General features: G+C 46.4%; 1 protein-coding gene across 1 annotated transcript in view; it reads left to right on the top strand.

Annotated features, from left to right (window-relative positions):
- The window catches only part of LOC308552014 (cAMP-dependent protein kinase catalytic subunit PRKX), a 45,572-nt gene extending 36,104 nt beyond the window's left edge, over window positions 1–9,468 (top strand). The window contains exons 8-9 of the mRNA XM_081126969.1: window positions 717–858; window positions 4,505–9,468. Of these exons, the coding sequence (XP_080983095.1) occupies window positions 717–842 (126 nt within the window). The 3' untranslated portion in view covers window positions 843–858; window positions 4,505–9,468. The remainder of the gene's footprint in view (window positions 1–716; window positions 859–4,504) is intronic.
- Window positions 9,469–24,888: the final 15,420 nt, after the last annotated feature.

Genomic DNA, 24,888 nt, shown 5'->3' with positions numbered 1-24,888 from the left:
TCAGTCCCCCCAACAATCTGGAAGTCATCCCCCCAACAATCTGGAAGTCAGCCCCCCACAATCTGGAAGTCAGTCCCCCCAACAATCTGGAAGTCATCCCCCCCAATAATCTGGAAGTCAGCCCCCCAACAATCTGGAAGTCAGCCCCCCAACAATCTAGAAGTCAGCCCCCCAACAATCTGGAAGTCAGCCCCCCAACAATCTAGAAGTAACCCCCGCCCACACCCTCTGGGCTCGGTCCCACCCACACCCTGGGCTCGGCCCTGCCCACCCCTGGGTTGGCCCCTCCCACTCCTAGGCTCAGCCCCGCCCACCCTCTGGGCTCAGCCCCGCCCACCCCTGGGTTGGCCCCTCCCACCCCTAGGCTCAGCCCCGCCCACCCCTGGGTTGGCCCCGTCATCCTCTGGGCTCAGCCCCACCCACCCCTGGGTTGGCCCCTCCCACCCCTAGTTCAGCCCCGCCCACCCCTGGGTTGGCCCCGCCCACCCTGGGTTGGCCCCTCCCACCCTCTAGGCTCAGCCCCGCCCACCCTGGATTGGCCCCTCCCGCCCCTAGCTCAGCCCCGCCCACCCTGGGTTGGCCCCTCCCACCCTCTGGGCTCGGCCCCGCCCACCCACATAGAATTGCTGCAAAGAGCCAGAGCGGTGGAGGGAGCTGCGGACACCCAGGGGCCCACCCGTCCTCCTAACGAGGCCTTTGCATCTCGCCCCCCGCAGCCCCCCATCGTGCCCAAGGTGTGCGGCGAAGGCGACACCTCCAACTTCGAAGCTTATCCTGAGAACGACTGGAACGCGGCGCCCGCGGTGTCTCCCAAGGACCTGGAGGCCTTCAAGAATTTCTGAGGCCCACCCCTGGAAGGTACTTCTGTCTATTGAGCAAATCAGCAGATCAAGTGCACAGGTGATGTTACAGAGTCGTGCGCCCGAGAGCCACCCAAGGTTATTCACCAGGGTCGCCCCAATACATTCAATTCAGAAAACACAAAATAAAAATTTACAAAAAAAAAAAACACGCCAGCAAGGTTGATGGGTCCCCAAGGAGACGGAGAAAACCATGCAGCAGAGAAAAATAATCGTCTGCTGAACACCCTGCGCAGAACACACCGTCCTGGGAGGGAGGGACTCGCGTGATACACGGGGAACCTCCAGTCCCTGAGGATGGGACAGTTCTGCAGAAATGCCAAGAGGAAAGCGGGGTAAAAGCTAAATGACAGAGGGAAATAATTAGTAGAGAAATGGTCACGTCTGCTGGACACACAGATATGTTATTTTAAATACGTTTTTATTGATTTTAGAGAGAGAGAGATAGAAACACCAGTGATGAGACAGAGTCTTTGCTGGGCTGCCTGGTGCACGGCCCCTACTGGGACTCGAACCCGTGACCTCCCGGTACCTGGGACGACACCCAACCAACTGAGCCACACCATCCAGGGCTGCTGGGGACACGTTTCTCTTTCAGACACACGACAGCCACGTTGACCACGTGGATTGGTTTCCGTAACAGGGCGTGTGCCCTCAGTGGTCCGAGCCACCTCCAAAGCGAGTGAGGTCCAGTTACGGGTTTTCAAAAAAAAAAAATCACAAAATGTTCCTGAGTTTTTTAATATTGTTTTTCTTTCTGGCCTCCTCGGTTCCTCCCCTTTTGTTTGATTTGCGCACAGCGTTTCATGATGGATGTTTATCCGGTAATTTCAAAGGAGTAAAAGGCTTGGTTTGTTTTGTCGTGAGGAACACTTCATTGATAAGCCAAGCACACAGGTGTTGTTTTTTAATTCTAATAGTGATATTGTGACATTTATTAAGGAAGCTCAGTTGGTTGAGTGTCGGTTGACCCATGAACCATGGTATCACTGGTTCGATTCCTGGTCAGGGCACATGCCCAGGTTCGAGGCTCCATCCCCAGTAGGGGACGTGCAGGACATAGCCGATCGATGACTCTCTTTCATCATTGATGTTTCTCTCTCTGTCCCCCCCCCAAAAAAAATCAATAAAAATATTTTTCAAAAAAAAAGAAATAACCTTTCTCAGTGCGGTGTATGTTCTTGGGGAAATGTGTGTAAATAGCACTTTTGCTAGTGGAATCATTTTTATTTTATTTTATTTTTTAAATATAATTTTTAAAAAATATATCTTTATTGATTTCAGAGAGAGGAAAGGAGCGGGAGAGAGAGAGATAGAAACATCAAGGATGAGAGAGTCATTGATCGAGCCTACAACCCAGGCATGTGCCCTGACCGGGAATCGAACCCCGATCTCCTGGATCCTAGGTCGATGCTCAACCGCTGAGCCACACCCGGCCGGGCTGGAATCATTTTTAATGGCCTCGGGTTCAATGTTGGGGACAGTGTTGGATGACATTGGCTTGATGAGCCATTGGAAAGCAAAACACTTTTTCACGCCTTAGCCTGTTTGGCTCAGTGGTTAGATCATCGGCCCGAGGACTGAAGGGTCCCGGCTTTCGATTCCAGCCCAGGGCACCGAACCTCAGTTGCAGGTTCGATCCCCAGCCCCAGTTGGTGAGCGATGGGGGAGGCAACCAGTCAATGTGTCTCTTTCATTGATTTTTCTCTCCTTCCACACTCTTGGAAAAAGCAATAGAAAAAATATCTGCGGGTGACAATTAAAAAAACAACACGCAAACACATACACTAAAAAGCAGCGCCACCATTTCATGATCCCGTGGCTTTCTATTTATTCCACACATTTGGATTCTGCTCTTTCCTTTGGAAAAGCCCCGACACATGAATATTTTAACCGCTCTCAGGCGTGTTTCAGCCGACAGTAAACTGCACACAAGGCGAAACAAAGGCCTGGCGTGTTTGCCTAAGAGCAATGAGGTGTGTCCGTATCATGCAACAGAATAATTTTTCATGAAGCGAAATCACATGCCGTCGAGAGGCCGCTTCAGCTCAAGGACCGCTCTCCGGAGATTATGGATAGCCGTTGACTTCACTCTTTATCTCTGCTGGAATTACCCGGCCTGCTTTTCAGCGTGTGTGTGTGTGGGGGGAGACGTTAGGGCCGCCGGCCAGGGAGGATTCTAATCATTTTCCGTTTCGGTTTCCTTCGTGATAAGCACATTGAAACAAGGATCCCGTTTTGGGTGAGCAGCTTATCTCCTTTCTTAGCTTGGGTAAGGAGGGGATAACTCAATGGATGCAGGTATCATATAACATTTAAAGCTCACCTTTGCCCATGTGGCTCAGTGGCTCAACGTCCACCTAGGAACCAGGAGGTCAGGGTTCGATTCCCGGTTAGGGCACATGCCCGGGTTGTAGGCTCGATCCCCAGTAAGGGGCGTGCAGGAGGCAGCCGATCCGTGACTCTCATCATTAATGTTTCTCTCTCTCCCTCTCCCTTCCTCGGAAATAAATTTAAAAATAAATAAAGCTCATCTTTAACATACTGTTCCATTTCTTTTAGGAAGCATACCTACGCCCCCCCTCTTTAGAATTCAAGTTTGTAGATCTTTGCAATAAGAATTTCAACCACAGCCTCGGCCGGGTAGCTCAGTTGGTTACAGTCCTTTCCCAATACACAGAGGTTGCAGGTTCCATCTCGGGTCAGGGCACGTGTAAGAATCAACCAAGGAGCCTTCTCTTTTTTAAAAAATAATATATATCTTTATTGATTTCAGGGAGAGGAAAGGAGAGGGAGAGAGAGAGATAGAAACATCAATGATGAGAGAGTCATTGATCGAGCCCGCATCCCGGGCATGTGCCCTGACAGGGAATCGAACCCTGATCGTCTGGATCCTAGGTCGATGCTCAACCGCTGAGCCAGGCCCGGCCGGAGCCTTCCTTTTTACAGCTGCATAGTATTCCATCGTTTATTGGGAAGAGATGAACCAAAGAATTCACATGCATGTCTGCATAACCAGTGGACACAGACAACTGTGTGGAGAAGGCCTGGGGGGTGCTGGCAGGAGCGGGGTGCAGGGGGCCCACCAAAGGAAAATTGGGGGCATCTGTAATACTTTCAACAGTAAAGATATATTTAGCCCTAGTCCGTTTGGTTCAGTGGTTAGTGCATCGGCCGGCAGAATGAAGGGTCCCAGGGTTCAAATTCGGCCAAGGGCACGTAGCTGGGGTGCAGGCTTGATCTTCAGCCCCAGTCGGGGTGCAGATGGAAGGCAACCCATGCACGTGTCTGTCTCACATGGTGTTTCTCTCTCTGTCCTTTCCACTCTCTCTGAAAAGCCATGGGAAAAAATATCCTCTGGTGTGGATTAAAAACAACAACAAAGATATATTAAATAAAAAGATTAGTCAGACCGAAGAAAGAAGAGCCAATGAAGCATAAGTGGAACAACAAATGCATTCCTCCCTCCCCCTCTGTCTCCCCTTTAGCTCCCTCTCTAAAATCAATACTTAAAAAAATAAAATAACATAAAATAAAAATTAAAGATAGTTGGATTTCTTTGGTGTTATTAATATTATTACACAACTTACCCACTTTTTTGGAAACTAACCAGATCCTTTGTCCTGTTTGGTCCCCACTTGCAGCCCTGAGGAGCCGCCTGGGGGATGTGCCCGGGCCTGTGCCACACGAACCCACGTGGCATGTAGATACCCGGGGTCGGAGCGCACTGGACAGTCGTGGACCTGGCGTTACCTAAGCAACTGGAAGAACTGGAAGCCGGCGCACAGTAGGACGTTTTGCAAAGCTGTCCGGTTGTCGAGTTGACCTTGCCCGTTTGCCTGGGTTCCTACTGTGTTCATCCCTTGGTTCTCCTCGTAGACTCAGCTTTATAAGTTTGAACTGAATGTGTTTGGTGATAACCACATTGTGTCTGTGGGTGTGGGTGTGGGTGCGGGTGGGTGTGTGCGAGCGTGTGTGTAAAAGACAATAGGACAGAGACCCACGGCCACGTAGGGGTCCACACGTCGCGCGTGAGCACGTGCGTAAAAGACAATAGGACAGACCCACGGCCACGTAGGCGTCCACACGTCGTGTGTGAGCACGTGCGTAAAAAACAATAGGACAGAGACCCACGGCCTCGTAGGGGTCCACACGTCGTGCGTGCCTGTGCGTGTGCGTAAAAGACAATAGGACAGAGACGCGCAGCCACGTAGGGGTCCACACGTCGTGCGTGAGCACGTGCGTAAAAGACAATAAGACAGCCACGTAGGGGTCCACACGTCGTGCGTGAGCACGTGCGTAAAAACAACAGGACAGAGATGCGTGGCCACGTACGTGTCCATACGTCGTGCGTGCCTGTGCGTGTGCGTAAAAGACAATAGGACAGAGACGCACGGCCACGTCCGTGTCCACACGTTGTGCGTGAAGGACACTAGGACAGAGACGCACGGCCACGTACGTGTCCATACGTCGTGCGTGCCTGTGCGTGAGCGTAAAAGACAGTAGGACAAGAGACCCCGCGGCCACGTCAATGTCTGCACGGTGCAGAGCCTGTGATGTTTCGTTTCCAAATTTCTTTGTCAAGAATCTGTTCTGTTGGGAGCAAAGCCTGAAATGTATGATGTCTGCTTTTTTTTTTTTTTTTCCTTCTTTTTTTTTTTTAAATCTATGCATTTTTAGTCCTTGGTGAAGAAATACCACGTGGCCTTCTATAGCTAACATCCTCCTATGCTGCCTATCAGGTCTTCAAGCCAGAAGGAAAGGGAGAGACACGCGGGCTGGACTTTTAGTACAAGCACAGGTTCAATGAATGGCATGCAGTTAAGAAATTTTCTATCCCCCCCCCCCAAAAAAAATTCCACATTGCATAGGGGGAAGGCTACCTATAAAAATTCCAGTTGAAATCTCTTGTGCAAAAGGTACCTCCCAGAGCTAACAGATGAGTCTGTATTGGTTCTGTTGCAAGATGATCCCCCCTCGGGCAAAGGTTTTCTTTACATTTTCATTTTGGAAAAAGTAAAAAGCAAATGACCGGTAGGATGGATGTCAGTGTTGGATGTCGTCGGAGGAACTGGTTTCTGCTCAGTTGCCTTTCTCCTTGTAGACGGTCAAGCTGGGTCTGTCGGGCACATAGTGGTCTCAGTGGCCGGGCAGGCTCGGGGGCCATCGAGGGGGCCGTGGGATTTCTTCTCCTTGGACCTGGTTATGGAGACACCTTGACGGGAAGGGACCCTGCAAACACTCACCCTTACGGTGGACTTCATGAAAGCCGGAGGTGGAGTTGGCCACCATACCTGTGTGGTTTAGATGTTCATTGTCCCCCAAAACGGGACACAAATGGAATACAGGTCCTTGGAGTCTGTCTTGTCCATAATTCGTTTTCTTTACGCTTCTGCTTTGTCTTCTTGGTGACTCTGATCCTTGCTGTAAAAATCCAAACTGGGCATCCCATGTGCGGTGGACTCTCAGAGGGCCCAGGCACAACCTTCCCCGGGGGGGAGATGTGACATCTGTGCATTTAAGGAGTAGGTTCCAGAGCCTACCCAGACCTCCAGGACTCTTTCTGCCTCCTCCCTTTTCTCTTATGTTCTGTCGAGACAGGTGCAGCTCCTTAGGCAGCTGGAATGGGGGCAGAGTATCCCCAGGGGGTGGGTGAAAATGGGAGAGGAGAAAAGGCGGGTTGGGCGCCGTCTCAGGCTTCTGCAGCTCAGGTGTGTCCTTGAGTCACCTGGTGGGTCTTTGCTGTTGATATTGTCTCCCGTACTGTGCCCAGGAAAGCATCTCTTTCCGTAGCTCTGTCTACCTCTCTCTTCTGCACACACATCTGGCGATGTGGCCGGAGAGGCGCCTTTTGGGAAACTCATGCATCTTCTTTTCAGTAGCAACATGTCAAAGGAAATGCATCCCCCCCCTCACACTTGGGCCGATGCCACTCATGAATCAGAAGGCTACGTACGGGGGTGTGTCTTGGAAAGTGCCACGGACACAGCTTGTGCCTATAAAAGCTTTAAAAGGCAGTAATGTTGAAGATGCTGAACGTTCCCCCTTCTCAGACATGACCTATGGTTCAAACAGATACAAACTCAGGACATGAGCGTGAAGACAAAATTTGGGAAAACAATCTCTTCACAATGCGTAACTCAGTGGAAGGTTGTTGCTAACGGATGCAGTGCGCACGTGGTCCTACGGAACGTGTCTTTAGTCCAGATTTCACAGTGGGCATCCTGTGTGGATTAAGTGGAGGGTCAACACGGCCTAAAACGTGAGCAGTCTCTGAACCGTTTCATCGTCGGATGTTAGATTAGATTGGCCAGGTGATACTGGGCACTGACACAGAAAGAAAAGCATGTCTCCTGTTTTAAGACTATAAGATAAACAATAATAGTAACAGCTATTATTATTGTTATTTTGGAGCCATCTGCTTAAAAAAAAATTTAAAAATAAGTGAAACACTGTTCTTGAATATAATAAAAAAGTGGGCACAGGCACATCCACCCATATGCATATATTTTTAAAAATATGTTTTTATTTATTTCAGAGAGAGGAAAGGAGAGGGAGAGAGAGAGAGAAACATCAATGATGAGAAAGTCATTGATCGGCTGCCTCCTGCACGCCCCCTACTGGGAATCAAGCCCACAACCCGGGCATGTGCCCTGACCTGGAATCAAACCAGTGACCTCCTGGTGCATAGGTCGATGCTCAACCACTGAGCCATGCTGGCTGGGCCATGTGCATATTTTTTAAGTTTAAATCTTACTGTCCAGGATTTAACAAATGAGATAGAAGTGTTGTCAAGGAAGCAAGGAATGCGTTGCCATCTTAATTTTGAACAAATACGCAAAGACAACAAATGTTTGGATGCATTGTCCTTGAAGGACATGGCCATCAGCCATGCAACACAAATTAACAATTAAAGTGAATTCCAGGACTACCGGGTGCTGCTAAAACTCCCCTTTGACATTTATGCCCATTTTAGAAGTTGCATGTGCTATGTGTTAATTGTGGTGGGGCGTAAATTCAATTGTGCGACAATGAAAAATCAGATTTATTCAAAATGAGTTCGTAAACGCATGGGTCACACAGGGCATATAATTAAAAAATAGTTTACTCAGGGGGAATATTCTGAAATCTACATATCTGTGATCATCTATAATCAGTGTGTAAAGTTTTGAAGCAAATTCATGGAAAATGTCACAAAAATCAGGCAAAGCGATAGACGTGTTTTATGCAAGTTAATGAGGTGGCAATATTGGGGATGCCTATAACCCAAGAAGAAGTGCATAGGGGCAGGTGTTGTTTTCTTAGTGGAACTATCACTCGCTTGCTTTCACCTGCATCTATAAAGCTAAGAAAATAAAGTCACAACTGAACACACAGCATAGCATACATTTGTTTTGGCTGATTTCTAATCCCTTCCCCAATAGAAGTCAGAATCCTACTCAATGTAAATGTATCTTTCGCCCGCAATGGGCCTGTATCTTGATCGCTGCTGTCAATGGCACAGGATAGGCAAAAAAAAAAAAAAAAAAAAAATCCCAGCAACAAGATACTATGTGTCCACTTTACACCATCCACGCACAGAGATCAGCCACACAACCCGCCTCTTTATACGTGTCTAGAACGTTTCGTTTCATCCTACACATCTAAACGTAAAAACCCACATGCTGCAAATGTCAGACTCACCCGTCGCCCTAAACAACTGTGTGAATGTGGGATGAATTTCCCATTTAGCTGTTGACCTAAGTTGCCTTTAAGATGTTGGACCGTTATAATCGGGAACGTAGGGCCGATGCCGTTAATTACAAATCCCAGCACACCTCTCTGTATTCCCGTTTCCGACGAATTAGTTCAACTTTAGGGGGTGATGTCCACTTACCTAAAACAAAGAGGAAAATCCCATGAACGGTTGTATGGATAATGTATTTGGATAGCTTGTTTGCTGTGTGTGTGTGTGTGTGTGTGTGTGTTGGTGGAGGTGGAGTGTGTGGGGGTGATTTCACCCATTGGGACATTCTCATATCACATTTGCTTTGCAGACCCTGAGGGCTTGCCTCCAGGGGATCAAATCCTTCATCAAAGGGAAAATGCTCTGAATGGTTTTCTGTAAATTATTGTGTTTTTAAGACGTTCCAGCTTGCTTTCATTTGATCTTTCACGGTGCACACTTCTGTTATTTAAGTAAAAGTCATTACCTATGTGTTTTTCGTGAATGGGATTAGAAACCATTTGACCCACAGGCCGTCTTTTCTTGTCCTCTCCAGCTTTGCTTTTTTCTCCCACTGTGCCGTGGACAACCTGGCTGGGTCCCCATGTGGCTCTAGGGTCACAGGACGGCCGCGGGATGCTTTAGACACGAGACTGAACGCCTTTGCAGGAGGGGCACACCCAGGCTATCAGCCACTGGGATCCCTGCAGGGTTGTCCTAGCTTCTCACGTGTGGGTGGGGAAAAAAACAACCCAACCTGTTTCTAATCCCATCAGTTCCTTGCACAATGAAAATCACTGTGATTTGTATATATGCTCTTGGAAAATTTTACTGCTGTCTAATTTATGGAATAATACTATTGATTCCAGGTTTGTTTAATAAAACTTTGTACCTTTTACGAAGCCTGATTCTGGTCCGCGTTTTCTGTTGCAGGATTAAACTGTAGTTTGCCTGCTTCTATCTAGTCCAGGAGTCCACAATCTTTCTATTTTATTATTTTATTTTATTTTATATTTTATTTTATTTTAATTTAATTTAATTTTTTTATTGATTTTAGAGAGAGAAGATGGGAGAGGGAGAGAGAAAAACATCAATGTGAGAGCAAAACATTGATCGGCTGCCTCCTGCACGACCCCTACTTGAGCTCGAGCCTGCAACTGGGAATCGAACCCACAACCTTTTGGTTCAGAGGTCGACGCTCAACCACTGAGCCACACCGGCCAGGGCTGCAATCTTTTTTTGTTTTATTAATTAAATTTAATTTTTTATTGAGATGTAATTGACATATAACATTCCATCAGTTTCAGGTGCATAACACGATTGGATATGTGTATATATCGCAGAATGATCACCCCCAATAAGTCTAGTTAATGTCCGTTGCCCCACATTAATGAGAATGTTTAAGATCTACTCTCTTAGCAACTTTCTAATACAGAATTCAATGTTATTCTATCTTTTTCTATCTATTCTATCTTTTTCTGGTACAGATGATAGGCCAGATGATTGACCCTGGGTAACTGAAACCACAGAGAGCTAAACACGGATATGGGGGTGTGGGGGAAATACTGTGTATTTGACATTGACTAAGTTTGATGTGTACGCCGTGTTGCTTTGGTACATTTCTGTATTACAGTATAGTGGCCCTTGTAGCGATAGCTATCACCTTGTCATTTTGTGTGTGTGATGGGAATAGTTAAGGTCTCATTTCTTAGGAAATTCGATGATTATAATACAGTATTTTTGTCTCTATGCAGTATACCATGCATTAGATTTCTAGGACATTTTTATCTACTAGTTGCCATTGCAGACCCTTAAACAACATCTCTCGTATTCCCCACCTCCTAGCCGCTGGTAACCACCCTTTTATTTTTTTAAGATTCCACCTGTAATTTAGATCATACAGTACTTGTCTAGCTCTGACTTCTTCCACTTGCACAATGTCCTCAAGTTTCATTCCAGCGGTTGCGAATGGCAGGACCTCCTTTTTCATGGCCGAGTAATATTCCGTTGTATAGACGTACCACAGTTTTCTTTATCCATTCATTTGTCACTGGACACTTAGTTTGTTTTCCTATATTGGCCACTGAACATGGGGGCGTAGTACCCCTTTGACATGCAGATTAAAATCAAAATGAGATAGCGCCTGTTAGAATGGCTATGATCAAGAAGGCGAGAAATACAAGTGTTGGCAAGGATGTGAATGGAGCAAAGGGAGCCCTCATATGCTGTTGGTGGGATTTTTTTTTTAGTTGGTGCAGCCACCGTGGAAAGCGTCCTCCAAAAAAATAAAAATTAAAAAAATTACTACCGTCCGATCCAGCAATACCACTTCTGGGTACACGTCAACTTTTAATACTCAAAAATGCTGTCAAATAGGATATCTGCCCACTTGAAAGGTAGTGACGTTGAGGCCAACAGAGAGACTATGTTTTTTTTACGCAAGGTCTCACAGTTAATAAATCACGGGGGTGAGATTTAAGCTCCGTCTGCTCCGCCTCATGCCAGTGACCATACGAAGTTCCAATAATAAAAACAGGGAGACGTTCATTGAAGAATGGAGGAGCCGGATTGTCTAGGTTCCGATGAAAACATCGGGCAAAACAGCAGATCCCAGGGACCTGCAACGAGCACACTGGTGAGGGAACGTGGGATTCGATGTTTCGCTTTTAAGGCAGAAAAACCACGGTCTGCTTAAACCCCGGTCGGTGGTCAGGCAACCCTGCTGAGAATCATTTATTTTAACAGGCACGTTGCCTTCCAGAAGTACATGTGAGAAACCAGGGAGATACAAACGCCAATACATTTTTTTAAAAATTGTGGTTAAAAAAAAACACACAGACAAAACAAAAACGTACCATGAAATTTACCCTCTGAACGAAATCTCAGCACAAGTCCAGGCCGGATTGTTTTGCTCAGTGGTTAGAGCACCGGCCCACAGACTGAAGGGTCTTGGGTTCGAATGTAAGCAGGGGCTCAATCCCAGCCTCGGTTGGGACGTGGGTGGGAATATCCCTATTTCTCTCTCTGTCTCCCTCCCTCCCGTCTAGTCTCTGAAAAGCAATGGAAAAAGTATCCTTGGGTGACAATTAATTAAAAAATATATATATATCCCAGTGCACAATACAGTATTGTCAACGACGGGCGCAGTGCTGTCCAGCAAATCTCTCGAACTCGCTCGCTTTCCATAATCAAAACTTCATGCCCGCTGAGCTGTGACGCCCCATTTCCCTCCCCTTCTGCCCCTGGGTTTTGGCTCAGGTCGGGAAACGTTAGGGAGCTGCCCACCCGGGTCTTAAGTTTCACGTGAGACGTTTTTACATCCCTGGGACATCACCAAGGGTAAAGGCTCGGGCTTTGGTATCTTGTTATAAACCCCTGGCTTGCGGCCTGCTGCAGACTCAGCGTTTACCATCCCCTCGGGCGCAATGTCTCCGTCAGCCGCTGGCCCAGAAACAGTTTTTCATAATGAATCAGAATTGGTGTGCCGGCTATTTAAAACCAGTGCCTTGGAAAAACGGGGTGGAGGGGGGGGAGGGTTGGAAGATCCAGAAAGAGCAAAGTTTAAAAAGTGATGTCATTCCAGTAAGTGGGGGAACGAACAAAGGTAATGTTTTGGCCGGCAGAGGTCTGGGCTCTTACAATTATTTTCCACTGTGCTGATTTTTTTTTTTTTTAATAATACTTTAGTGTTTTTTTTTTAATTAAAAAAAATATATATTGATTTCAGAGAGAGGAAGGGAGAGAGACAGAGAGAGAGAAACGTCAATGATGAGAGTCATTGATCGGCTGCCTCCTGCTCGCCCCCTACTGGGGATCGAGCCTGCAACCCGGGCCTGTGCCCTGACCGGGAGTCGAACCCTGACCTCCTGGTTCCTAGGTCGACGCTCAACCACTGAGCCACGCCGGCCGGGATCAGATTAGTTTTTAATACTCGTAAGGACCCAGAAGGCGGCGTGCATGGGTCCTGCTTAGCGCTTGAAAATGCTTTTCTAAGAAAACCTGCGGCTGCTCCGAACGTCGGCTTTTCCACATTAGTGGCGATTTAACGAGGGATTAAACACCCCGCGAGGGTGCAGAGGAAACCTCTCGCTGGCTTCCCCATGACGTCTGTGAATTTGAATCCTGAATTTCTTTCTTTCTTTTTAAAATCCTGACTTCAAGATATTTTTTTTCCACTGATTTTTCAGAGAGAGTGGAAGGGAGACAGAGAGATCGATTGGTTGCCTCCCGCACAGGCCCCGACCAGGGCCGGAGATTGTCCTTGCAACCCAGGTACCTGCCCTTGACCTGAATCGAACCCAAGACCCTTCAGTCCACAGGCGGACACTCTAACCACTGACCCAAAGCAGCCAGGGCGTGGATTTATTTATTTTCCTTTCCGTGGTCCCCCATGGCACTCCCGCCAGCCTTCTGGCTGATACGGCATTTTCGCACCACCTTGATTAATTGCCTGCCATCACGGGAGCAATATTTTCTTTTCTCCAGCCTTTTTTCTGAGCCTCTATAAATTTTTTCTTGGACAAGCACAAAAAGAATGGGTCTGGCATATTTCTGTTTGTCTTTAATTTTAATTTATTTTTTTTTCTTTACAACTGTTGGGTCAAAATCGCCATTGACATCGTACGTTGCTGTTGCTTTTTATTACCTGCTCTGGGATATGCCAGTTGGATGGATTTTCCTTCCTAACGGGGGGATGGGATTTGTCTCTCAGCTCTTGGCAGCTGGCGACGCGGCAGGCGGCCCTGATGCAGAACGTTTCCAATTCCCGTCGAGGATCTGGATGGGTGTTGGGAGTTCCCGATACACGCGAGTGCTCTCTTTTATTTTATTTTTAAAATTTTTTAAAATATGTTTTTATTGATTTCAGAGAGAGACGAAGGGGGAGAGAGAGAGAGAGAAACATCAATGGTGAGAGAGAGTCATGGATCAGCGGCCTCCTGCATTCCCCTGATTGGGGATCAGGCATGTGCCCTGACCGGGAATCGAACCCTGGCCTCCAGGTTCATAGGTCAGTGCTGGTGGGGCTCAGTGGTTAGAGTACCAGCCCCCTCAGCAAAGGGTCATAGGTTTCATTCCTGGTCACAGTTCGATTCCCGGTCAGGGCACATGCCGGGGTTATGGTTTCGATCCCCAGTTGGAGGTAGGAGGCAGCTGATCCATGATTTTCTCTCTCATCACTGATGTTTCTCTCTCTCTCTTGCTATCCCTTCCTCTCTCTGAAACCAATAAAAACATATTTAAACATATTTGTATAATACTCCAGATGCAGTGTTTCTATTGTTACTCAGCCACCTCCACATTTATGAAATATCGTTGGCTAAGGGCAGTCTCATAAAGAAACCCTGGCGTTACCTGGTTCTACCTTTACCTGTCGATCTGCCAAGCATCTTACCTCCTTCAGGACAAGTGCTTTTCGTGCCGCTCTTTGTTGCGCCAAGATTCCTGCCCTGTGTACATTTCGGCTCCTTCCGACGGGCAAAACCACATGCGTGGCACAACCAAGGTGAATATTACAGAGGAATTATTCCAAGGAAAGCAACCAGTAGACTTCTAGGTATACAGTGGTGGAAATAACTTTAATATGAAAATTATATCCATAAAATTGGCTTTGTCAACCTTGGCACTATTAACGTTTGGGGCCAGATCATTCTCTGTGCTGTGGGGAGTCCAGTGGCCTGTAGGGTATGGAGTAGCCTCCCTGGTCTCCACTTACCAGGTACCAGGACCACCCCCTCCTCAGTCATAACATCCCGAAATGCCTGCAGACGTCCGTAAACATCCCCTGGGGAGGGGAAAAATTTATCCTCAGTTGGAAACCACTGTCATAGATAGATAGGTGGGTAGGCAGATATATAAATAGATTGATGTTTGGTGAAGCTGGAATGACCACCTCACGCCTGCCATCAGTAAATGGCTCCTTCAGTAAATCAACAAACGACATGTATACTGGCGAGGATTTGGAGACAGGGGGGCCCTGGTGCACGGCTGGTGGGAATGCAGACGGGTGCAGCCACTACGGGAAACAGTGTGGAGATTCCTCAAAAAATTAAAAATGGAGCTGCCATTTGACCTACCCAGTGATCCCACTTCTAGGAAAACATCCTAAGAAACCTGAAACACTCATCAGAAAGAATCTACGCACCCCGATGTTCACAGCAGCACAGTTTACAACAGCTAAGATCTGGAAACAGCCCGAGTGCCCATCTGTAGATGAGTGGATAAAAAAGCTGCGGTACATCTACGCCGTGGAATACTACGCAGCTGTGAAAAAGGGCCTCATACCCTTTGAGACAGCATGGAGGGACCTGAAGAATATTACCCTAAGTGAATGTACTTATTTTTTTAAACTCAATGTGGGTTTTTTGTTGTTGTTGTTTTTGTTGTTACTGTTAATTCTCACTGGAGGGTAATTTTCTCCATTGATTTTTAGACAGAGTGGGAGGGAGGGAGGGAGAGAGAGAAACAGTGATGTGAGAGAGACACACATTTGGTAGCCTCCCACACATGCCCCAACCCGGGGCCCAGGATCGAGTCTGCAACCCAGGTACATGCTCTTGAGCAGGAATCGAACCCGTGAGACTTCGGTTTCCAGGCTGACGCTCTAACCAAAGGACACATTCCAATTTTTAGAAATAGGTTTAAGTCTCCTCTTAGCTCAGAATCATTGCAAAATTACCATCATTCAAAAATTCAGTCCAAATAATTACGGATCCCAAGTACGCTTTGCAAGTTTGCTCTGTAACCAGGTAATTACAGGTCGTCCGGAGGGAGTCCACGTTCACTTTGGCTGGCGAAACGGAAAATAATAAAAATAATAACAATAAATAACGGTGATTATGCTACGATTCCATGATTTCACGTTTTTCAAATAGGGCTCTCAGCTGTCAGTTCTGCTGGTTGTCTTATAAATGCCCCGTCGTGACAGTTCCAGGCTCTATTTTGGGGTTGCCGTGTGGGGCCTGCGGGACCTGACCGACCCAGATGTTTCCGTTTATCTCGGAATATTCTGGAAGTCAGCCTCAGCTTTTCTTTCCGAGGCACACTTCCGCTCCCCTTCCAGCCTTCACTCTCACGTGTTTCAAAGATGTGTTTCCGTTTTCACGCTCTTGGGACCACAGGACACAGCTTTGGGCCCGTCATTGCCGCTGGGTTGGGCCCCACTGTCTTCTGAACCCCGGACCCCGAGTGAGGGAGGCTGAGCCCGCGTCCGACTGCAAAACTACTGAGACGGGAAATCACACTCTAAGTCAGTACGACCTGGGCTGCGTTTTTCATTTTAATAAACGTCCTTAACCAGCACAACAGGTGACTGACCCAGAGGAACGGCCGTGCTCTCCTGCAACGTAGACATTCAGTCTCCAGGATCCAGGCCCGAGCAGGGGTTTTTCAAGGATTTCCCTTCTGTCGTTAATCGTCATCTGCGGATATTTTTTTTCCATTGATTTTAGAGAGAGTGGGAGGGAGGCAGAGAGAGAGAGACACATGGATGTGAGACGGACGAACGGGCTGGTTGCCTCCTGCATGCGTCCCAACCTCGATCGAGCCTGCGACCCAGGTTCCTGCCCTTGACGTGGAATCGACCCTGAGACCCTTCCGTGCACCGGCCGAGGCTCTAACCACTGAGCCAAACCGGCCAGACAAGCCATTTATTTATTAGTTTTTAAAAAAAACAGTCCAGGCTGGCCGGGCATGACTCAGCAGTTGAGCATCGACCTAGGATCCAGGAGATTGGGGTTCGATTCCCGGTCAGGGCACAGGCCTGGGCTGTGGGCTCAATCCATGACTCTCATCATTGATGTTTCTGTCTCTCTCGCTCCCTCTCCCTTCCTCTCTCTGAAATCAATAAAGATATATTAAAAAAACAACAAAAAAACCTTAGCCCTTTTAAAAAGAAATAAGAATAAAATAAAATAAAAATAAAAACAGTCCAATTTACCAAACTATGAACAGAGAGTTAGCACAACTTAAAAAGAGCATTTGCCAGCCTTCGAGAATCCCCTAAGCCGGTCTAAGCACCAAGCTGGACACCGGAAACTAATACAAAATCGCAAGTCGACTGTAATTAAAACAATGAAAATGGAAAAGCGATAAACAGACAGAAACCATGCAACGACGGCATTGACCGTGTCCACTTAACACATATTTCTGGCTGAAATTCTCGGCTTCCCCCACCCCGGACTGGCTTGAACAACAATGGATAAAAAAAAAATATATCAAAGCCCAGTCCTGGCTGGTGTGTCCAGCGGTGAGAGCATCGGCCAGAGCCCAGCAGGGTCCCAGGTTCGATTCCTGGTCAACGGCATGCACCTGGGTTGCAGGTTCGGGCCTGGTCGGGGTGCGTGTGGGAGGCAGAGAATCAATGTGTGTCTCTCCCATCGATGTTTCTCTCTCTCTTTGTCTCCATCATTCCCCCTTCATTTCTCGCTAAAACCAACGAATACACTTTTTTTTAAGTGTTAGGTATTTTTGATTCGAAACGCTCCCAGGCTGCCAGGAGGATGGGATGTAAGTCAATCATTTCGACGTTGCCGGTGGATCCCATCATTACCGATCGTGCCTGTGTCGTGTTGGTTTGTTTTTTGTGTGTGTGTTTTTTTTTCCGGTGCTTTTGGGAACCGTGAGGCAGGAACCGTGTTTCATCTATGAGGGAGTGTAAGTAACGGGGCAGACACACGCCTGCCCACACGCATGCTCTGACATCACAATATAAAGCAGGCCACGGAAGCCGTGTTCATCCTCCATGAATCCCGAATCTGCTCTCTCTCTCTCCTTGGCTCCAAATCCAGGACACTTTCCCTTCTACTCCCGAAACCCATTTTCACCATTTATTTTACTTTTATTTATTTTTTTAAGAGAAACACTGACGTATATAATTCCAGCTCATAGAGATAAAAATGCCAGCTCCTGCCAGATAAAATACAGGACACCCGGGTTGAATTTGGGGTATATGACGGGTAATTTTTACGGAGATGATTATGCTGAGTTGAAATGAGCCCGTCAGAGACAGTCCAGCATCTCATGATCTCATGAAATCTAACGGACACAATAAACCAATAAACAAAATAGGTCCAGAGACGTGGAGGCATGGAGCAGACGGAGGGATCTCAGAGACGGGAAGAGATGAAGCAAAGGATTTATATGCAAATATGCATAACCCATGGACACAAGCACTAGCTCGGGGAAGGCCTGGGGAGCGGGTGGGAGTCGGGTGCAGGGAACCAATGGTGGGGGGAACAAAAGGGACTATCTGTGATACTCTCAACAATAAAGATAAATTTTAAATATTAAAAAAATATTTGATATTATTAATAATAATATTGTTAATATAATAATATTATAATATTAATATTTAAATATTAAAAATATAAAAGAAAAAAATAATGAAAAATAAAAGTATAGCTCTACCCCGTGTCCATTTGGGACGCACTTACGCTGGCGGTTAGTACGAGGACTCCCCGTATGATAAAACTGGGGACGTCCTTCGAGTCGTGGCCATCCCGCATTTTAATCTCCTAAAGCTTTTCCCCAGAAGGACGTCTCCATACGATTGACATAAAGAAAACAAATCTTAACAAAGAGGACAACAAGGGTCTCATTCATTCAGCACAGCGGCCTGGCAGAGAAAGGGAATTGTACTTTAAAATAGGCCGAAACTGGGACACCCTAAGGAAATCAGCCCAGGATGTCCTCGTGGTTCTTTGCTAACAATGCAAAACTCTTCCCTGCTTCGGCTTTTTTTTTTTTTTTTTAAATGTCTTTATTGATTTCAGAGAGAGGAAAGGAGAGAGAGAGTCATGGATCGGCTGCCTCCTGCACTCCCCCGACTGGGGATCGAACCCACAACCCGGACATGCACCCCAACCGGGAACCGAACCAGTGACCTCTAGGTTCATAGGTCCATGCTCAAAATCAGCGTTTATGAACATACGGTTCATTTTCAACATTTAAAAGAACCTACACGAATGAATAATTTTTATTTTATTTTATCAATGCCCGTTTTTCAAACGGACGACTGATCTTGTCCAGGCTCTGCTGATAACACAAAGCGATGGAACCACCAACATCCAGAATCATTTCGGAATCTGTGCGCCCTCAATGCGTCGAAGGTTGCGGGTTTTATACCATAAACTTTATCTTTTACGCGTCCCCCGTAAAAAATAGTCTAGTGGGCGCTTTAGGATAAATTGTCTCTGTTTAAAGCTTAGTCTGGCCTCACCTATTATTTCAAATCCGTTAAACTTGAAAAGGGGTGAACATTAAGAGAATTACCAGCTGATAAAGGGTGTATACATTTTGGGGGACACTCTATATAGAGTGGACTTACATTTAGCTCGGGGATGGCCATTCCCTGAACCCTTTGTCTGCAAATGCACCATCTTACTCTTGAGAAACCCTAAGGGTTTGCAATGTTATTTCAAGTCCCGACCGGATACTCTCTCTGTGCCGCTTTAGGGAAACTCTTATCATATTTCCATTCATTTAGACTCTCTCCCTGCTGTTGCCTTGGATTTGCATATATTCTTTGCAGAAAAATAAACACGAGATCCTCTCCCTACTGTCTTTCGGGCTTTATAATAATACGGAAACGGGCTCCTTCCTGAGCGTCTAATATTGATACAGGTGGGGTTTATTGCTCTGGGCCGAAGGCGGCATTTTGAATTAACGGATTCGATGGCTTTCATTTTTTTCCGTGATATTTTACGCCGGTGGAGCAATGAGCCGGGGAAGCGAACGTCTACGTGTAATATTACCAAGGGTGGCCCCGCGCAAGCCGTGGACAGAGCAGTTTTTGCCTGAAGGGAGCAGCAGCACCCGGCCCAGTAGCTGCAAACGGAAAGTCGGCCTGAAATTGTTTTGCAGACAAAACACTTGCAACCAAAGGGAAATAAGCCCGCCAGAGAAAGACAAGTATCCCCAGGATCTCACTCATATGTGGAAGCTAATGAACAAAATAAACCAATGAGCAAAATAGATCCGGAGACCTGGATGCATGGGACAGACGGACGGATCTCAGAGGGAAGGCGGGTGGGGAGAGATGAACCAAAGAATTTATATGCGTCTGTGCATCGCCCGTGGACACAGACCATAGTGTGGGGAACGTTTGGGGTGCAGACGGGAGCCGGGATGGAGGGGACCAATGGGGAAAAATAGGATGACATCTGTGATACTTTCAACAATATATATATATCTTGTTGTAAAATATATATATTTTTTTATTTATATAAATATATATATATATTTATGTATTTTATTTTTATTTTTTAAAAATATATCTTTATTGATTTCAGAGAGAGGAAAGGAGAGGGAGAGAGAGAGAGAAACATCAATAATGAGAGAGTCATTGATCGGCTGCCTCCTGCACGCCCCAGATTGGGGATGGAGCCCACAACCCGGGCATGTGCCCTGACCGGGAATCGAACCCCGATCGCCTGGATCCTAGGTCGATGCTCAACCGCTGAGCCACGCCCTGCCAGGCTACATATATTTTTAAATGTGTGCATCCACAGGATTTTTAGGACAATTCACTTTTATTAACATCCAAGAGAGGATCCCAAAGCTATGCAGAGCTAAAAGCAAAATGAAGAATGGAGTACGTGCTGGGGAAAAAATAAAATAAAATTTTTAAAAAGGGGGAGGAAATTAAATATAAATATAAAACTATAGCCCTGGCCACTGGGCTCAGGGATCAGAGCGTCAGCCGGAGCACTGAAGGGTCACGGGTTCGATTCCCAGTCAAGGGCGGGTACCCAGGTTGCAGGCTCCATCCTGGGCTCTGGTTGGGGCGCGTGTGGGAGGCAACCCATCGATGTGTCTCTCTCACGTCGACGTTTCTCTCTCTCTCTCTCTAAAAATCAAGGGAGAAAATATCCTCGAGTCAGAATTAACAACAATAAAAACTATTTAAAAAGTAGAGTTACTTATATGCGGAATGTAAAAAAAAAAATAGACAAAACAGAAACAGAATCATAGATACAGAGAACAAATTGGTGGCTGCAGGATGGTAGGGGTTTTGGGGGGGGGGTGACTGGAAAAGGGGAAGGAGCTAAGAAGTAGAAATGGACCCCCCAATAAGTCTGGCACCCACCTGGCCCCGTATATAGTTATTACAGAATTATCGAGTATATTTCCTATGCTGTACGTTACGTCCCCGTGACTGTAAGTTATAGAAGCGTCTGACCACCCCGCTGTACACCTGAAACGAATATAAAAATAATACCGAATGTCAACGCCAACTGAAAAATAAATAAGTAGCCCGGCCGGGCGTGGCTCAGCGGTTGAGCGTTGACCTAGGATCCAGGTGATCGGGGTTCGATTCCCGGTCTGGCCACATGCCTGGGTCGCGGCTCAATCAATGACTCTCATCATTGATGTTTCTCTCTCTCTCGCTCCCTCTCTTTTCCTCTCTGTGAAATCAATAAAGATATTTTTTTTTTTAAAAAAAAGAAAAGTAAGTAAAATTTTATAATAAAAGAAGTACAAATGGCCAGTTATAAAAACAGTCCCGTATATCAACGTTGAACTGCTATGCTGTGCACCTGAATCCAATGTAATGTCCACTGTAAGTGAAAATAAATCTTATAAAAATAAAAAAAGCCCTGGGTAGGGGCTCAGTTGGTTGGAGCACTGTCCCAGACACCAAATGTTTGTGGGTTCAATTCCCCGTCGGGACGCATACCTAGGCTGTGGGTTTGATCCCCACGGGGGGCGCATACAGGAGGCAACAAGTCAGCGTTTCTCTCTCACATCCATGCGTCTCTCTCTAAAAATTAAAAAAAAAATCTGTTGATACGATGGTAATAAAACCAAAACCGGCCAGAAATTCATAGGATGTCCAGAAGGAAGCGTCTCGTTGCATTTTTCCAACGTGAAGTGTGTGCGGCCACTGAGAGAATCTTTCTTTCTGGAGTCAGGACGTCGACACCTCCCATCCAGGGACATCTTCATAGTCATACTTAAGCCTTCTGGGTGGACGGCCACCTGATTCGGGTTTTTTGTTGAGGGTCACACACTGACGAGCCGCGTCAGGCGGCTGGAGAACTGGAGTTGGTTACGTGGCCTCCTTGACGTCTCTTACCACGCAGACATCTGGGGTTCACGGCGCCGACACGCAAACGTGGTTCCAATTAAGAGGGAGGAAATTGGAACCAGTAATAAGACTGTGTGCTCTCCTCTTGGTTACCTTCGCCGGATGCTGTTTCAGGGACCAAAGCAAAGCAGGATTTAGATTCCCGCTAAATAAGATTTAGGGATGTCTCTGATCTCGTGGCCCAGCAGTATCCATTGTAGCTATGAATCTGCCCCAAAATTATTTCCTTTAAATATGCTTTTATTAATTTCAAAGAGAGGAAGGGAGAGGGAGAGAGAGAGAGAAACATCAATAATGAGAGAGTCATTGATCGGCTGCCTCCTGCGCGCTCCCGACTGGGGATCGAGCCCATAATCCGGGCATGTGCCCTGACCTGGAATTGAACCGTGACCTCCTGATCCACTGGTTGACGCTCAGCCACTGAGCCACGCTGGTTGAGCCCCCGCAAAAAAGCTTAAAAAAAAATGTGTAAGGTGATTCATTTAGGATAATTCCCACGGCGTTGGGACGTCAAGGCCAACGTGGGTAAACCATCACCACGTAGAGCTCATACAATGAGGTGGATGCTGACCAGAAATAGATATACAGCAGGCCGGCTGGTTATTGACGTAACACGATTAGGCCTTATAGATATTTTATTGAGTGAAAGATGCTCCGAAACAGAATGAGATTCACAGCGCGACGCTATTTATATAAATGAGAAACACGTAGGCCAACAGGCGTAGTTACGGACACGTGTCAGACAGATGGTGAGGGGCAGGGCCCAGGATTGTCAGGACGGAAAGCGAGGGTGCGGGAGGAAGGCTGGAGACGCGTGAACAAGGCAAGTTTGGGCCGCATTTGATGGAGACGGGTGAGTACCATGGGGGACAGTCAACTCAACCCTTGGTGCAGAGGCCCAACTGAGAACCTCAACAACAAAATATAGGGTGTCCCCCAAAAAAATACACTCACGTTGACAGCTGATCACTCGCTTAACGTTCACCCCTTTTCAGGTTTAACGGATTTGAAATAATGGGTGACGCCAGACTAAGCTGTGAACAGAGAGAATCGATCCTAACGTCTCCACTAGATTTTTTAATTTACGGGGACACGTAAAAGGTACAAAACCAGCAACCGTCGGCGCCTTGAGGGCGCCCAGAGACGGCACGAAATGATCCTTGATGTTTCCGATTCCATTGCTTCGCGTTATCAGCGGGGCCTAGACCACAACGGTCGTCCGTTTGATAACAGGCGTTGACCCAAAAAAAAAGTATTCATTTCTGTAGATTCTTTAAAATGCTGAAAATGAACTGTGTGTGCATAAATGCTGACTTTAGAATCATTCAAAGTGCGTACATTTTTGGGGGGACACCGTGTATACAACTTACTAGAATTTAGTCAGGTAAACACATAGGAATTAGGAAGGAAGATTGAACCCAGTAGAGGTTGTAGGTCACGGACACAGACAATGGCACTGTGATGACCGGAGGGAAGGGGCGTTGGGGAGGTAGAAACAGGTAAAGGCAATATAAATGGTGACCGAAGGAGACCTCACTTGGTAAACAGAAAATACAATATACAGATGGCGTATTATAGAATTATTCCCCCGAAACCTATATAATGTTATTAACTAATGTCTCCCTAATAAGTTCAATTTTTTAAAAGATAACAATGGACTTCGTTCAGGGTGTCTTCACCTTGGCGCCGCGAATATTTGGGGCTGGATCATTCGCTGTTGTGGGAGAGTGTTCTGGGCCCTGTGGGGTGTTAGCGGCATCTCTGGTCTCCACCCACCAGACGCCAGCATCACCGACAGATGTGACAACCAAAAATATCTCCGGGCGTTGACCTCTGAAAACAGGGAGAGAATCCGTCTTATTGAGGATGGATGACGGGAGAGAAAGCGGGATGGTGTGGGAGAGGCAGGTGGCCCACGAGGTAAACGGAGTCAGGGGTGTCTTACGCAACGTGTTGGGTGGTTATTTTATCATTTCAAATCTGGTCCGTCTCTTGCCTTTCCATCGGGCTTACTTCTGTCGTTTGAATTAAGGTTCAGAACTAAGGGGTCATTTACTGGTTGTTTCTTTTAAATTCTGTGGGTTTCTTTCATCTTCAGGCCCGGGTCTTCTATGGGCTCAAAAAAGTTTTCTTCTACTATATCTTTTTTTTTTCTATTTTATTTTTATTATTTTTTTATAAATATATTTTTATTGATTTCAGAGAGAGGAAGGGAGAGGGAGAGAGAAAGGGGGGAAAAAAATCAATGATGAGAGAAAGTCATTGATCAGCTGCCTCCTGCACGCCCCCTACTGGTGGCCCAGCTCCCAACCAGGGACTGTGCCCTGATCGGGAATCACACCAGTGACCCTGGGGTGCCTGGGGTGACACTCAACTAACTGAGCCACACCAGCCTTGCCCGTCATTTCAGTTTTATCTTCCAAATTCTAAATGTATAAATTAAAATTACTGCTTTCTGCCCCTGCAGTTATTTGGGAATCTACGGACTGACTTATCCAATCTCATGCTTTCTAAAATTTTACCTAGATGTCGGTTGATATTTCTTTATAGATATCTTCCTACCGCATTATAAATTACGTAAATTTCTATTCTCAGGTTTATGCCACCACAGGCTACGGTAAGATTCAATAATTATTTCTCTTAACTTAGAAAAAAAGGCCATTTTTGCCCTGGCCGATATGGCTCAGCGGGTCGAGCGTCGTTCCGCGCACCCAAAGGTCTTGGGTTTGATTCCCGCCAGGACACATACTCTCCAGTTGCCGGTTCGATCCCTATTCAGGGTGCATGTGAGAGGCAGCCAATCAATGGCTCACTCATGCCGATGTTTCTCTCTCTTTCCCTCTCCCTCTCTTTCGCTCTAAAAAAAAAAATCAATAAAAACATATTAAAAATATGCCCAGCTGGCATGGCTCAGCGGTTGAGCGTCAACCTAGGATCCAGACGATCGGGGTTCGATTTCCGGTCAGGGCACATGACCGGGTTGTGGGCTTGATCAATGACTCTCTCATCATTGATGTTTCTATCTCTCTCTTTCCTTTCCTCTCTCTGAAATCAATAAAGATATAAATAAAATAAAATAAAATAAAATAATAAAATTAAAATAAAATAAAATAATAAAATAAAATAAAATAAACATATTAAAAATAAAAGGAAATTTTCTTGAAAAGTACATGACAGTCAAAAAAAAAAGAAACTATTCCACTTTAGCCTTGTACTGACCAGAAAGTGAGGCGTGT

This window comes from Miniopterus schreibersii, assembly GCF_964146895.1.
Source record: "Miniopterus schreibersii genome assembly, chromosome: Y".
NCBI classification, from domain to species: domain Eukaryota; kingdom Metazoa; phylum Chordata; class Mammalia; order Chiroptera; family Miniopteridae; genus Miniopterus; species Miniopterus schreibersii.
The sequence above is the reverse complement of the archived record's forward strand: the minus strand, read 5'-3'. Positions and strand labels throughout refer to the sequence as shown.